This window comes from Silurus aristotelis (genome assembly GCF_946808225.1).
Source record: "Silurus aristotelis genome assembly, chromosome: 20".
NCBI classification, from domain to species: domain Eukaryota; kingdom Metazoa; phylum Chordata; class Actinopteri; order Siluriformes; family Siluridae; genus Silurus; species Silurus aristotelis.
This window is the reverse complement of record NC_139593.1, coordinates 20,713,345-20,730,049: the sequence shown is the minus strand read 5'-3', so window position 1 is coordinate 20,730,049 and position 16,705 is coordinate 20,713,345. Positions and strand designations below refer to the sequence as shown.

Below are 16,705 nucleotides of genomic sequence, written 5' to 3'. Positions count from 1 at the left end.
CAAACTTTTTTACAGAGACCGTACATGTAGGACATTTTAGAGACCAAGTGAGAGATGCCCAATTGAGATGGTTTGGACATGAGCAGAGGAGTGACATGGGGTATATCAGTAGGAGAATGCTGAGAATGAAGCCACCAGAAAGGAGGAAAAGATGAAGACCAAGGAGGAGGTTTATGGATGTGGTGAGGGAAGACATGCAGGTAGTTGGTTTGAAAGAGGCAGATGTAGAGGACAGAGTTGTATGGAGAGGAAGGATCCGCTGTGGCGACCCCTAATGGGAGCAGCCGAAAGTAGAGGAAGAAGAGCAATTGAAGTAAATATGTTCAGATTTGATAGTGTGAAATTTGAAAGATTCCTACACTTTGTGTAATTAAACAGATCGAAAAATAAAAAAAGGAAAAACTTCATTTTTCTTTGTGTGTGCATGCTCAGAAATAATAAAAATCTGCTTTTATTATTAAATTAGCGAACTGACTGGTTAAAATGCGGAAACTTAACTCAAGATCATTTCCATCCCTCACATAAAACCGTTACAGTTTGCCGAATCAACTCTCATCGTTCTCGTTTGTTTAAAAGAACCGATTCCTTAAAGCGTCCTCATGGGTCGAACTCGGGGTACGCCTACACCAAGAGGATGGTTAACGTATACAACAGGTTTGTCACATCTTACAACCTTGAAAATAGAAAGAAACACTGGAGAGATTTTTGATCAATCAACATTTATGGAAGGAGTCTCCAGTTTGAGCAGTTGGTAGCAGTCAGAAGAAAAGCTTTAAAGCACTGTTTTAATGTGCATTTGGCATTTGTTTGCGTGTTCTGGGGTGTGCGATTGAGTTAATATTGTGTATGTGTGCAGGGCATGTTTTCAGCAGTTCGGACGGCGATACACATCTGTCATTCAAACAAACATTTTTTGCACGCATGACAACTTCAGCATCGAGGACGGTCACGTCTTACCTGCACTCATCCACAAAACCTACAAGGCAAAGAGTAAGAAGTGTGGGTGCTGAGAGAATATGATGAAACCGAGCCCATCATTCTCTCAGGTAAACGCTAACGATGCACACCTTTCCCAAGACATTAAGTAAAGACACACAAATCATTAGAAGATACCCTTTGTTTAAAAATGTGTATTTTTTTGCTGTCACATATTGTTTGGAATTAACATTTTTATTTACTCCTACACACTAGGTTTTCTTTTTAAATAACAGTATTTATCTGTGTAAAGCTGCTTTGAGACAATGTTCATTGTTAAAAGCGCTATACAAATAAAAATGAATTGAATTGAATTGAATTATTTCATTGCATAACTCTTGCTCCACAATGTTTCTTTCGAAAAAAAAAACTAAGAAAAAAAGTATGATAACGTCTATAATTTATCATTCCTAGTAATGAATTTTTGCAAGTTCATCACGAGTCAGACTGAATTATGCATGGTCATTAGGGGGCCAAGCACAGAAAATGCTAATCTGTATGTTTATGACCATTATATTTAAACCCAGCCATTAGGGGGGCACAAGCCAGTGCACTCTTAGTGCCGGTCCCAAGCCCGGGTAAATGGGGAGGGTTGCGTTAGGAAGGGCATCCAGCGTAAAACATGTGCCAAATCAAATATGCGGATCACAAATGAGAATTTCATACCGGATCGGTCGAGGCCCGGGTTAACAACGACCGCCACAGGTATCGTTAGCCGACAGGGTACCGGTGGAAATTGGGCTACTGTTGGCCGAAGGAGGAGAAGGAGAGGAGGAAGGCGTCTACAGAGACGGCAGGAAAAGGAGCAGTTTAGGAGAGTAGAGGTTCGGGTTGGTACTTTAAATGTTGGTACTATGACGGGTAAAGGGAGAGAGATAGCTGATATGATGGAGAGGAGAAAGGTAGATATGCTGTGTGTTCAGGAGACCAAGTGGAAAGGGAGTAAGGCCAGGAACATTGGAGGTGGGTTTAAACTGTTTTATCATGGTGTGGATGGAAAGAGTAATGGAGTAGGGGTGATTCTGAAGGAAGAGTACAGTAAGAGTGTAGTGGAGGTGAAGAGAGTTTCTGATAGGGTGATGATCGTGAAGGTGGAAGTTGAAGGGATGATGATAAATGTCATCAGTGCCTATGCTCCACAAGTTGGCTGTGAGATGGAGGAGAAAGAAAGATTCTGGAGTGAATTAGATGAAGTGGTAGATGGTGTACCTAGGAAAGAACGATTGGTGATTGGGGCAGACTTTAATGGGCATGTAGGTGAAGGGAACAGAGGTGATGAGGAGGTGATGGGTAGGTATGGTTTTAAGGAGAGGAATGTGGAAGGGCAGATGGTGGTAGATTTTGCTAAAAGGATGGAAATGGCAGTGGTGAACACGTATTTTAAGAAGAAGGAGGATCATAGGGTGACGTATAAGAGTGGAGGAAGGTGCACACAGGTGGATTATCTTCTGTGTAGGAGATGCAACCTGAAGGAGATTGGAGACTGTAAGGTGTTGGCAGGGGACAGTGTAGCTAGACAGCATCGGATGGTGGTCTGTAGGATGGTTTTGGAGGCGAAGAAGAAGAGGAGGAAAGTAAGGTTTGAAAGAAGAATAAGATGGTGGAAACTGAAGGAGGAAGAGTGTAGTGTGAGGTTCAGGGAAGAGGTCAGACAGGGGCTTGGTGGTGGTGAAGAGGTGCCGGATGATTGGGCAACTACTGCAGGAGTGATGAGGGAGGCAGCTAGAAAAGTACTTGGTGTAACATCTGGAAATAGAAAGCAAGACAAGGAGACATGGTGGTGGAATGAGGAAGTGCAGGAGAGCATTAGGGGAAAGAGGTTGGCAAAACAGAAGTGGGATCGACAGAGTGATGAGAAAAGTAGGCAGGAGTACAAGGAGATGCGGCAGCAGGTTAAAAGGGATGTGGCGAAAGCCAAGGAAAAGGCATATGAGGAACTGTATAAGAGGTTGGACACTAAGGAAGGAGAAAAGGATTTATACCGATTGGCCAGGCAGAGAGACCGAGCTGGGAAGGATGTACTGCAAGTTAGAGCAATAAAGGATGGAGAGGGAAATGTGTTGACTAGTGAGGAGAGTGTGTTGAGAAGATGGAGGGAGTATTTTGAGCAGCTGATGAATGAGGAAAATCAGAGAGAGAGAAGGTTGGAGGATGTGGAGTTGGTGAAGCAGGATGTAGATAGGATTAGTAAGGAGGAAGTGAGAGTAGCGATTAAGAGGATGAAGAATGGAAAGTCGGTTGGACCAGATGACATACCGGTAGAAGCGTTTAGATGTTTAGGAGAGATGGCAGTGGAGTTTTTAACCAGATTGTTTAACAGGATTCTGGAAGGGGAGAGGATGCCTGAGGAATGGAGAAGGAGTGTGCTGGTACCGATCTTTAAGCATAAGGGAGATGTGCAGACCTGCAGTAACTACAGGGGAATTAAGTTGATCAGTCACACCATGAAGTTATGGGAAAGAGTAGTGGAAGCCAGGTTGAGAGAAGAGGTGACCATCTGTGAGCAACAGTATGGTTTCATGCCGAGGAAGAGCACCACAGATGCCTTATTTGCTTTGAGGATGTTGATGGAGAAGTATAGAGAAAGACAGAAGGAGCTGCATTGTGTATTTGTGGATTTAGAGAAAGCGTACGACAGGGTGCCGAGAGAGGAGTTGTGGTATTGTATGAGGAAGTCTGGTGTGTCAGAGAAGTATGTGAGGGTGGTGCAGGACATGTATGAGGACAGTGTGACGGCAGTAAAGTGTGCAGTAGGTACGACAGACTGGTTCAGGGTGAAGGTTGGACTGCATCAAGGATCGGCCCTGAGCCCTTTCCTGTTTGCAGTGGTGATGGACAGGTTGACGGACGAGGTCAGACAGGAGTCTCCCTGGACTATGATGTTTGCAGATGATATTGTGATTTGTGGTGAGAGTAGAGAGCAGGTTGAGAAGAGCCTGGAGAGGTGGAGATATGCGCTGGAGAGAAGGGGAATGAAAGTCAGTAGGAGTAAGACAGAGTACATGTGTGTGAATGAGAGGGAGGGCAGTGGAGTGATGCGGTTGCAGGGAGAAGAGGTGGAGAAGGTGGAGGAGTTCAGGTACCTGGGGTCAACAGTGCAAAGTAATGGAGAGTGTGTTAGGGAAGTAAAGAAAAGAGTGCAGGCAGGGTGGAGTGGGTGGAGAAGAGTGACAGGAGTGATTTGTGATAGAAGAGTATCTGCAAGAATGAAAGGGAAAGTTTATAGGACTGTGGTGAGACCTGCGATGTTGTATGGATTAGAGACAGTGGCATTGAGTAAAAGACAGGAGGTGGAGCTGGAGGTAGCAGAGCTGAAGATGTTAAGGTTGTCGTTGGGAGTGACGAGGATGGACAAGATTAGAAATGAGTTTATTAGGGGGACAGCACATGTAGGATGTTTTGGTGACAAGGTGAGGGAGGCGAGATTGAGATGGTTTGGACATGTGCAGAGGAGGGACATGAATTATATTGGTAGAAAAATGCTGAAGATGGAGCCACCAGGTAGGAGGAGAAGAGGAAGGCCAAGGAGGAGGTTCATGGATGTGGTGAGGGAAGACATGCAGGTAGTTGGTGTAAAAGAGGCAGATGTAGAGGACAGGGTGGTATGGAGACGGATGATCCGCTGTGGCGACCCCTAATGGGAGCAGCCGAAAGAAGAAGAAGAAGATGACCATTATATTTAAACATGTGTCTAGAATTTAAACTCTATCCATACACCCCGGATTCCCTGCATCGAGACGAGTCCAACACACTGTATAAGATACATTTTAACCAAACGGTTATCAAACCACTTGTAACAAACCACTGAATCTGACGGCGGCCTCCTTGACAGGGCATGGAAGCATGATGACATACTAAACAGGGCACAGAGGCAGAAAGAAGTCCTCAACAAGGAAAATACTCTTATAATGATCCTCTTTAAAAACCAGGAGACAAAGTGGCCATTGGGTTGCCCATATCAGACACATGAGCAGCAGCATGGCAACATGCCACTCCTCTCCAAACATTCCCAAAGCCTGCGGTTCCTCCCAAAAAGAGCCTCTTGCTTGACCAACAAATTTGTGCTGCACCCATTTTAGTAAAAGGTAAAAGTGCTTTTAAGAGTGTCAACTTGGTAATACTGGGGTTGAACCCCAATGTTCTGATCAGTAACCCAGACACTTAATCACTGAGCTACCACCTTCCCAAGAGGTCACGTGGTGGCAGATAAGCGGATACCAGTACAGATCCCTTTAATAAAAATGCAAAGACAAAGAAATAAAAATAATAATATATATATTATTTAGTGAATATTTATTCATATATAGCATAGTCATACCAAGCTGTACATATGTAAATATTTTACACTGCTACCAATTAACTTCTGGTTAGATGCTAACTTCATTTCGTTGCCTTGTAGCATAAGATGTGCAGTGACAACGTTGACTCTAATCCAAAATAATACAAAGAATAAAAAGTGTGAACCATGAACATTAAATCTGAGCATAAGCAAAAAAAAAAAAAAAAAAAAACCCAGCATTAAGTATGAAAAGACAAACATGAGACAAAGTGTGGTGAAATGTGGGACTTATATACACATGCCAATCAAGTGACAAGGAACAGGTTTGAGTGCTTAGTGACGTGTGACAAGTCATGTGATGGTGCAGTGGCTGATTGGAATCGTGATCCTTTGCCAATCGAATGAAATGGAATGTTTAAAAATAAAACAGAAAATTAAATTCAATCAAATTAAAAAGGTAACAGAATATTAAAATATTTATATTTTTGCCATTTTACATGATAAGTGTAACACACATACCCATACACACTGAACATTCATACACATTCAGCAGATGCCTGAATGTAAAAAAACATTTAATGGTGTAATGCTCATGTTTTTTAATTATAGCTTTATTCTTTATTCAACAACTTAAGCTAAGGAAATTCTTCTTTATTCCAGGTTAAGTTCTCATCTGCTGTATTTTATAGAATTGAAATGTAAATTAATGATTTAATTGAGATTAAAAGTATGCTGAGCTGTGTCTGCGAATGTTGTTATATTACTGTGGACCACCAAAAATATTAGTATCTGAGCTTGTGGGCCAATTATCAGTACAAGTATTTTTGCACTAAATCATTTATTTAAGAATAAGAAAAAAAGTAAACAGAGGTTGAGGTTATAATAAGATTCAGGTGTAGCATAACTTTAATTATGTGGATTACACCTGACCCTGTATACGAAGTGGAATGAGACAAGCATCTGGCAGTTCTTGTAAAATAGGATTAATGTTGCCATCTGCCGGTTACAATGGGTAATGCGTTTGTTTTGCGTTTGATTTCACAACGTGTCCCAGTGAGAAAGAGGTTCATGAATTTATGCATTCACAGTGGCCAAACATTGATTTTATATCGTTATGGTTCAGTAAAGTCTAGTTGGTTGTGAGGGTCTCATTCACTACTTGTGCTACTTGTTTTTTTCTGCTGATTTAATACCCAAATATCATTCCTGGTTACCTTAGATCATGCTCAGGTTTTTTCTTTGTTTTTGTCTACAGTCTTTTAGTGCTTTGCTTTGTGTGTTAGTATGTGTTTTTGCAAAAAAAATAAAATAAAATAATGAAGTCCCCCATTTGTGTCCACGTCCCATTTTTTAAATTATTTTTAAAATCATATATGCAATTTGCTTTGTGTAGATTTTTCTACCAAAATATTGATATAATATATAATTATATAACCCTAGATTTAAATCTTTATGCTCCCTAGCAAATTGAAGCCTTTTTTCTCCCAATTAGCCTCACTGATAAGTAGTTTTCTTAAGGCTACACAGCTGTTTAGTCCCAATCCCTTTAGTTCCCTCCGCATTGTGCATGTGGAAATGTTCCTCCTTTAACTATTAAACACAGTCGTGAGTTCTACTGTTGTTTTTTGTTATTTGATTTCACCAAATGCTAAAGCAATCGCCGATCACAATCATTCAGGATTTTTTTCCGACCATATTTTTTCCTCGAAGATGATGGTTCCCAACTATCCTTCCAGTTTTTATTAATGCGTTGAACAGTTCTTAACTCAATTTTATCACTTTCATCAATCTCCTTAGATGTTTCTTTGCTTGATGCATTGCCAATAATTTGACCCTTCTGAAACAGATTAACATCTTTTCCATGTCCACAGGATGTGGGTTCGAACATGGTTGTTTAAGAACTTAGAAGCTACTCACTGCATCATTTAGAGTTAAATATCCTGTTGATAGCTGAAACTTTTGCTTAGTTAAATCCTGGTGGTGAATTATTTTTTTTGGATGTGCAGTGTGTGTGTGTGTGTGTGTGTATATATATATATATATATATATATATATATATATATATATATATATATATATATATATATATATATATACAGTGAGGAAAATAAGTATTTGAACACCCTGCTATTTTGCAAGTTCTCCCACTTAGAAATCATCTAAGGTCTGAAATTGTCATCGTAGGTGCATGTCCACTGTGAGAGACATAATAAAAAAAAAAAACAATCCAGAAATTACAATGTATGATTTTTAAACTATTTATTTGTATGATACAGCTGCAAATAAGTATTTGAACACCTGAGAAAGTCAATGTTAATATTTGGTACAGTAGCCTTTGTTTGCAATTACAGAGGTCAAATGTTTCCTGTAGTTTTTCACCAGGTTTGCACACACTGCAGGAGGGATTTTGGCCCACTCCTCCACACAGATCTTCTCTAGATCAGTCAGGTTTCTGGCCTGTCACTGAGAAACACAGAGTTTGAGCTCCCTCCAAAGATTCTCTATTGGGTTTAGGTCTGGAGACTGGCTAGGCCACGCCAGAACCAGGCTGTGTGCTTCGGGTCATTGTCATGTTGGAAGACCCAGCCACGACCCATCTTCAATGCTCTAACTGAGGGAAGGAGGTTGTTCCCCAAAATCTCGCAATACATGGCCCCGGTCATCCTCTTCTTAATACAGTGCAGTCGCCCTGTCCCATGTGCAGGGTGTTCAAATACTTATTTTCCTCACTGTATATATATATATATATATATATATATATATATATATATATATATATATATATATATATATATATATATATATAATGTATTATATTTGGATGTCTGACACATTATATGAGCCAGTTTTGATCATTCCAGTTGGGCCAGTTTTATATATTTAATATATATTATAGAATATAAGAACTAATCATAAATGGATATAACTAACCACTGACATTTTTGGCATCATAATTTTGACTAAAAGGAAGATCATTATTGCTTACAGGAGAACCTCTTTTATGAGGAATGTCTTTTCAGAGGATCTCGAGTTGAAAATTTGTAACCACAGAGCACAAGTTCTATCGGTCCTGCATAAAAAGGACATCAAAATATGGATATTGGTAACATCCTGAGACACCCCTGTACAGCATATGAATCTGCTCCCGCAAAGTGAATTTGGCTTTGTAATACACTGTAGACTGAGTGATCTATAATCGTAATAATGGCAAATGAATGACTTTTTCAAAAAAAGAAAAAACATGTCATGTGTAAAAGATAGAGGTGTAACCCATTCAACCCACTGTCATTCTATTGTAATTGGCTCTAGATAAAAATGTTTACATTTTTTTTTTGTACTTTATGTTCCGCCTTGTAACGAGCATCTTCAGTTGTCATACAGGTCATGTGCTCACCATTTTTTGCCCTGAGCCACATATCATTATTTCCTGAGCTGCTCCCACTACACACACTATATTCACAAAAGTATTGAGACCACAGACTTTTTTCAGGTATGTGTGCTTCTTTCTTCAAAACTGTTTTTGTGGGTGGCATTTAAAAATTATTGATGTAATTTAAAATAGATGAATTAATAAAAAATCCTTAGAATTATTTATAAATAAATAGCAAAATAAATAAAAAAACAGAAAACTTTTTGAAATCACAAATTCGAACAAATCGTTTGTCATAATGGCTGCTAGTGAATGATTAAAAGCTAAACACACACGCTCCATAGACAGGTTTAAAACTTTGGTGATTGTGACTCAGTGATGTCACTGTTTCTCCGTTTTCTTTTATGGTCAAGTTTTTTGTCGCCAGGATTTAATTTGACTTCCTTTAACGCAGTTATTGTGTGTTTTCTTCGGCTGAATATTGGGGTTCTGGATTGTACATTTTTACAACCATAGAACACAACAGAATTTTTTCTATATTTTTCATTTGCACACAAATACATTTTATGTTTATGCCTTTCTTATTTGCTTTCTTTCTTTATCTGCTTGGATAGACATTCGTTTTTACGCTAAGTGTCGGCATCATTTTCATGATGGTGATGACTTTATTTATTTATTTGTAATCGTGATATTTTTTAATCGATCCTTGTTTATAATAAGGATGTATCACAGAAAACAGTGAAAGATACTGCTTTTTTTTTTTTCATCTTGAAGGTCATAAAAAAATTTTTATTGAGACTATTTATTTTTGCATTTGCATTGCAATTTCATTTACATTTACTTTAACATCTTCACGACATGACATTACAGGCATTATATATATATATTACTAATAATAATAATAACAATATACAGTATATGTAGTATATCTAATCACATGTCCAACCTCATGTCAAGTGTCGAAATGCTCCAAAATATTTTGAGGAGAAAAAATAAATAAAGATTTGCAGCAAAAAGCGATCGATCGATCGATAGATAGATAGATAGATAGATAGATAGATAGATAGATAGATAGATAGATAGATAGATAGATAGATAGATAGATAGATAGATAGATAGATAGATAGATAGATAGATAGATAGATTCCCTAAAAGGTTTTCTGAGGTGTAAAAACTGGGTTCTGTTAAATACATTTTGCAGCCCTTTGAAATAAACAACTTGGTTGTCTGAACAGAAGAAGAAAAAAACAGAAGAAGAAAACAATCCATATGAAAAAGAAAGAGGTGTAACCCATCCAACCCATTATCATTCTCCTGGTTGAACACACTGTTGGACTTTTCATTTGTGTGGTTTTTTTTGGCTCTAGATGAAGGATTTCAGTATCAGTATACACAAAAAAGGTTCTGTGTATGTTCCAGCAGGTCATGTGCTCACCATTATGTCTGTCTTCTCAGAATTTAATTTACTATGTGAAAAAAAAGGATTGCTATTCATGCTATAACCAGGTGTGCTGCACATGATCAGTAAAAACATTCCCATACAGTCTTATTAAGATAAATAGAGTGTGGAAAGAAAACACTCCTGGTAGGATTCCACCACCAGCATGATCTGGCAATACCATTACGGTGACAGATTCTATGAATAAAAAAAAAATCCCAGCTGCTGGTTATACAGCTCTACAGGGTAATATGACAACCATTTGCATGTGCCTAATTTGAATTGGCTCAGGGTTATGCATCTTTATATCCAGCTGGCCTTTCAGTGTGCAAATAAATATTGGTATGTTTTATATTTACAGGTTAATTGTTTTTTTTGACGTTAGAACATTGGGCATCGCTGTTGTGAATAATTGTCAGATGGACGCTGAGAAGAAGCCGATGCGGGTGCTGGTGACGGGTGGCAGCGGGCTTCTGGGAAAAGCCATAGAGCGTGTGGTAAAGCAGGAAGGAGGAGCGGAAAAAGGGGAGAAGTGGATCTTCCTCAGCTCTAAAGACGCAGACCTGACGTGAGTCCAAGCCCCTAAAATGCTGACACCACCTTAAATCTTATCACCATTTCACAAACCCACACTTCACTGTGGAATTATTTATAATGTCTATCCTTGTCAATGAAAATCGCAGCATCTGTTCAGCTCTGCTACCTATAGCTTTGCCCCCTGTCTTTTACTCAGTACCACTGTCTCTAAACAATACAACATCGCAGGTTTCACCACAGTCCTATAAACTTTCCCTTTCACTCTTGCAGATACTCTTCTATCACAAATAACTTCTGCTATCACTCTTCTCCACCCACTCCACCCTGCCTACACTCTTTTCTTCACTTCTCTAACAAATACTTTGCACTATTGTACTCCAAGTACCTAAACTCCTCCACCTTTTATATCTCTTCTCCTTTCATTCACACACATTTACTCTGTCTTACTCCTACTGACTTTTATTCCCCTTTCTCTCCAGCAAGTATCTCCATCTCTCCAGACTCCTTCAACCTGCTCTCTGCTCTCACCACTGCGAACAGGAAAGGGCTCAGAGCCGATCCTTGATTCAGTTCTATCTCCAACTTAAACCAGTCTGTCGTTCCTAATGCACACTTCACTGCTTTCACACTGTCTTCATACATGTCTTGCACCACCTTCACATACTTTTCTGCCAGACCTGACTTCCTCATACAATACCACAACTCCTCTCTGTTGTACACTTTCTCTAAATACACAAACATACCCGACCTTCTCGATACTTGTTCATTAACATACTCAAAGCAAATAATGTGTCAGTATTGCTCTTCCTTCAACCATACTGTTGCTCATAGAGAGAGTTTCATGGCTGAACATGTTCTGTCCGAGCTGAAAAACACATTCTTACCAATCAGACCAATCAAACACCACACTTAATAAATTATTTGCAAGATTGATTATAATTCTAAGAAAATTTCATAAAGATAAAAATGATGTGATGGAGGCAATTAAAACGAATATTTCTTGCACTTTTTTCTACAGAAATGCAGCCGAGACTAGGGCCATCTTCGAGAAACATCAACCCACACACGTTATTCACCTCGCAGCTGTAGTGGGCACCTTCATGAGCACGACAAAGAACCTAAATTTCATGGTAATTAATCACTGTGACTCAGAAATACACACATATACTGTACACACACTCGAGGAACCTTTCTCTATTAGCTGAACCAACACTTTTAAACTGTTTTCAGAGGAAGAACCTGACCTTAAACGATAACGTGCTGCAAACGGCTCATGAGTTTGATGTGGTAAAAGTGATCTCCTGTTTGTCCACATGCTCTTTTCCAGCGGAAACCACCTACCCCATCGATGAGACTATGGTACACACAAATACAGAACAACTGTAAACAGTTTAGTAGCTACATTATTTTTATACTTGTAGACTCATATAATTGAGCCCATATTTGGGGTATCATCCTGCCAGCTTTGAAAAGTGGGTGTGCACAAATGGGTCTCATATTCCCTCCAATCATTATCATGGGTTAATGATTAGCTAATGCAGATTTAGCTCCCTGTTGAATAAAACTAAGAAACACATCGTTTTTTTCCAACTGACCCTGATAGTGGCATCATGAATAGCTCCAGCTATTGTGCAGAAGATAGTAATTTTAGCCCACTGTGAAGATCTAAAATCTAATACCAAACAATCTTGTTCATAGATCCATAATGGTCCTCCTTCTGAATCGAACTCGGGCTACGCCTACGCCAAGAGGATGATTGATGTACATAACAGGTTTGATCAATTTCAAAGTATTAACAACCTCCTGTAAGAATGTTAATTTAATATTCATGAAAGGATTTTCCAGTTTCAGCATTTGACCTTAAAGGTTTTCATTAGTTGATTTTGTGGTTACCTTGCAGTAGGCTATTTTCTAAAAGGGTGACTGAGTTAATATTGTGTGTTTATGTGCAGGGCCTGTTTTCAGCAGTATGGACGGCGGTACACATCTGTTATTCCCACAAACATTTTTGGCCCTCATGACAACTTCAGCGTCGAGAACGGTCACGTTTTACCCGCACTCATCCACAAAACCTACAAGGCGAAGAGTAAGACCAACTGTCAAGACAAACTGATTAGACAAACAAATGTATGACACTGCCCTTATCCACAGCGACTTAAGGTTATCTCATTATACATACATCTTTAAAGTGACAATCTGCTATCATTCTTGTCCCATGTATGTGCTGTGGAAGTTAGGTATGAGTTGCAGTCAGGTGAGAACGTTTGTGTTGCAAGTAGAACAGGCAAAACAGGATCAGGTACCGAACCAGCAGTGGGTGCAAAATAAACTGTCACTCGCTGGTTGCCATCACCTTTGATTCGCAATCTGTGCTTTTTTCTTCTGGGGCCACATTAGTAGAGATTTGCCTGGTTGAAAAGTCATGATCCTTGGAGAATGAAACGCAGCCAATCAGTGAAAGCTGTGGTAATTATGTGATTATCAGATGACACACAAGCAGATTTAGAGAGAAGGTTTTAGAGAACTGGTCCTTTAATTATTTGTCTCAATTTGAAACCGATATTTACTTTCGTCACTTTATTTAAAGGGATGTATTTGTATGCATTCAAGATGATGATGTGAGTGATATCATGGCCAGTTTTCAGTTTTATTCATGATTATAGATTAAGATAAGCCAGGTGATCTTATCTGTGTGTATTGTGCCATCCGTAATCACTGTTAGGGGCTTTTCATAAGTACACAGTGTTTATGCTCTGTGAACTTGTCAAAACAAGTTTATTTCTATAGCGCTTTTCACAACAGACATTGTCTCAAAGCAGCTTTACAGAATTTAACAGTTAAGGTGAACGATGTGTATTTATCCCTGATGAGCAGCCATGACTTGAACAGGTAGACTGGCCATGGCTGATTAATGAATACACGGCAATGCTGAAACTGTTGTGTAATTGTGTGTTTTGTAGGAGATGGAACAGCTCTGGAGGTCTGGGGATCGGGTCGAGGACTACGTCAGTTCATCTACTCTGTAGATTTGGCCCGCCTTTGCGTGTGGGCTCTAAGAGAATACGATGAAATTGAGCCCATCATTCTCACAGGTACTCATGTGTACTCGGGTACACATAACGCAAGAAGTTTAATTTTATTTTAAATGACAGACCTTATGCTTCGTATGTGTTTATTACTTTGCTTTGGATTCAACATGTTTAAAACTCAGAGTGGCGCAGGGAAAGGGGTAATTTTGGAACTAGAACTTGGTGACAATGGGGTTTCGGCAATTGTTTGTAGTGCGACCTCGTTTAGAACTCCTTGGAGCAGTGGAGTGGTGCGCAACGAGCCATGAGTACATCATGATCATGTCTCGTCTGCTCATCCAATAACAACGTGGGTGCATAATTTTGAAGAAACAGCTCAACACCACAATAATGCATGTTGTTGAATAGAGCGGCGAGGGCCCCTCACAATTGCAGATCAAACAGATATGATATTCTCTAGTGTGAGGGCCATTCGAGCACCACCTGGGTACTTTTTTTAGGCTGAACCCATATCTTTGAGGTTAGCAGAAGAGACATAATCATGACATCGTAACTGGTAAGGATGCTGAAATTCCCTTTGTGCAGCATTCACATTATCACCATTCTTATAAAAGGTTTCACATCGAACGTTAGTTGAGAACCACTCCACTGCTCCATTATACCCAATGGCAATGGGTTCTAAAGGACCTTGAACTGGTTCCAAACAATTGCAGACAATCCGGGGTCACAAACTCCTATTTCTAAAGTTTCCTGTTTGGATGCACCAACCTGTACTGAATTTATATCATTTCTTTTAAAATTTTGCAAGTTGGCTTGTATAATACTGAGCTTTGGCACTGTTTCCTTACTCGGGCTTTCTCTCACACTGTTATGTTCACAGTTGGAGAAGAAGATGAGATATCCATTAAAACTGCAGTCGATGTGATTGTGGAAGCTTTCGGCTTCACAGGACCTGTGATTGTATCCTTTTTTTTCGCATATACAAGCTGTGTGTGTGTGAGAGTCAGTAAAATACAAAGTATGGCCTTTGACTGATGTGTTCAGTATGATACCAGCAAACCCGATGGCCAGCTGAAGAAAACGGCAAACAACGCCAAACTGATACGCTACCTTCCTAATTTTACCTTCACTCCATTCCATATAGGTAAAAACATACACACATAATATAAAGGATATTACCTGTGCTATATATTCTGGACTTACCTGTGCTTTATCCTCAGCTGTGAAGGAGACATGTGATTGGTTAGCTGCTAATTACGACATCGCTCGCAAATGACCGTCCAGCTTGAAACTGATGAGTGACACGTTCTTCACACTTTGCAGCATGTAATGTGAAGCACCTGTCAACGCTCTTCAGCCACAGTTTTCCATAAAATCTCAGGATATCGGTTTACAAATCGATTTAAATTTAAACTGGTGTGCCTTATTATTCTGATTATATCATCTAAAAATCATGAACCCTAGAAATTGTATTGTTTATAAAAATCATTGTGGTGTCTGGAGAATTAAATGCAGTCAATCGGACAACTGTGGGAATTATGTGATAATAAAATAATACACAAACAGATTCATACAGATTCATACAGATTTAACTATATGTCTCATTTTCTGAACTGATATTCACTGATATTCTATTTTTGTAAAATTGCTGTAGGGGTGACCTTGGAGAAACATGGCAGCTGATGTAATATATCAATATATACATACATGATAACATAGCAATAGCCTTTAGGTGCCAGGTTTTAGTCTGGAAGGGCCTGTGTGGGTTTTACAATTACTATTTGTTACACTGTATAACAAGATTCTAATAAAACCTTTGCTCAAATCCGATGACCGAGTGTGATATTGTGTGCTCACCACGACAGATTACACACTGTTCCCCATGAGTACCAATGAGTTCTTTTGTTTAATCATTTATACATTTGCTATAGTATTTATAAGAGGTGGAGGTAAAAAAATCCAATGCATCAAGTGAAATCGGGAAACGATACAAAGGCAATCCTAGAAAGCTTAAAACATAAGATCAAGGACCAGAGTATCACTAAACAGAACAAAGACGGCTGTTAGCAAATGCGAGCAAATGCTGAGCAATATTTAGCACCAAAACACATTCATTTGTTTCATTTTACTATTTGTTTCATTCAGCATTTTATTCCCTGAAATTGATTGTCTTTTTTATAATAGTGTACAGGATCCTTCTATCAGTTTCACCCAGAGGGAATTCCTAGAAATGAGAGTAATGTATACAGAAATATATCAATTCTTTAATTACTTTACAGAGACAATGTCTGTCTGAGAGCTGTCTGTGTAAGAGACACACATCCGAGAATGATGTATGACCTTTATCTACACCTCTAATTATCTACATACTCAACTTATAATCGTAGAGCAGGTCAAAACCAGAAGCTAAAAAATAGGGTTACAATGAATGTTGATAGGACCTATAGGCATGAATGCACAATGTGGACAATTCAAGGAATATACAAAATCACAAAGTACAAAGTAGAGAAGAACGGTGAAGTGTGTGTTAATATAACATATGTCTATGGTCTACTTAAATCCAAAGTTCCCTTTTCTCGAGCTGCAAAAAAACTGTCCTGTGCTTATCGCAGTTTGTGACCAGTCATGAACTGGAGTGGTAAATGGAGCAGAGGTTGAGGAACTGTTCAAGCCAGATTTCATGCACCCTGCTGCCACTGCTGATTTACCTGCTCCCTACTCTCACTACAAATAACATATCAACCACAAACCTCATAGTCCACAGAGACTCCTGCCCGACCTTGTCCATCATCCTGTTCATCACAGGAAATGTCATCATCCTGCAAACAGGAAAGGGCTTAGAGCCAATCCTTGAAGCAGTCTGTCTTTTCTACTGCACACTTCACTGCTGTCACACTGTCCTCATACATGTCCTGCACCACCCTCACATACTTCTCTGACACACCTGACTTCCTCATACAATACCACAATTCCTCTCTTGGCACCCTGTCGTACGCTTTCTCTAAATCCACAAATACACAATGCAGCTCCTTCTGTCCTTCTCTATACTTCTCCATCAACGTTCTCAAAGCAAATAA

At 39.3% G+C, this 16,705-nt stretch overlaps 1 protein-coding gene across 7 annotated transcripts in view; it reads left to right on the top strand.

The window, feature by feature from the left end:
• LOC310715545 (GDP-L-fucose synthase-like) overlaps positions 1–16,705 on the top strand; it is a 74,745-nt gene that overhangs the window by 6,161 nt on the left and 51,879 nt on the right. The window contains exons 1-10 of one of the 7 annotated variants that reach the window (XM_083522045.1): positions 8,612–8,744; positions 10,448–10,630; positions 11,618–11,729; positions 11,830–11,958; positions 12,298–12,371; positions 12,552–12,685; positions 13,560–13,691; positions 14,509–14,588; positions 14,673–14,772; positions 14,849–15,151. The exons of 1 other annotated variant lie outside the window; for it this stretch is intronic. In XM_083522045.1, coding sequence (XP_083378171.1) covers positions 10,482–10,630; positions 11,618–11,729; positions 11,830–11,958; positions 12,298–12,371; positions 12,552–12,685; positions 13,560–13,691; positions 14,509–14,588; positions 14,673–14,772; positions 14,849–14,904 — 966 coding nt within the window. In that variant the 5' untranslated portion in view covers positions 8,612–8,744; positions 10,448–10,481 and the 3' untranslated portion in view covers positions 14,905–15,151. Of the gene's footprint in view, positions 1–536; positions 655–856; positions 991–8,611; positions 8,745–10,447; positions 10,631–11,617; positions 11,730–11,829; positions 11,959–12,297; positions 12,372–12,551; positions 12,686–13,559; positions 13,692–14,508; positions 14,589–14,672; positions 14,773–14,848; positions 15,152–16,705 lie in introns of those variants that run through there. 5 more of the 7 variants (XM_083522046.1, XM_083522047.1, XM_083522039.1 and 2 more) reach the window with 5 other exon arrangements.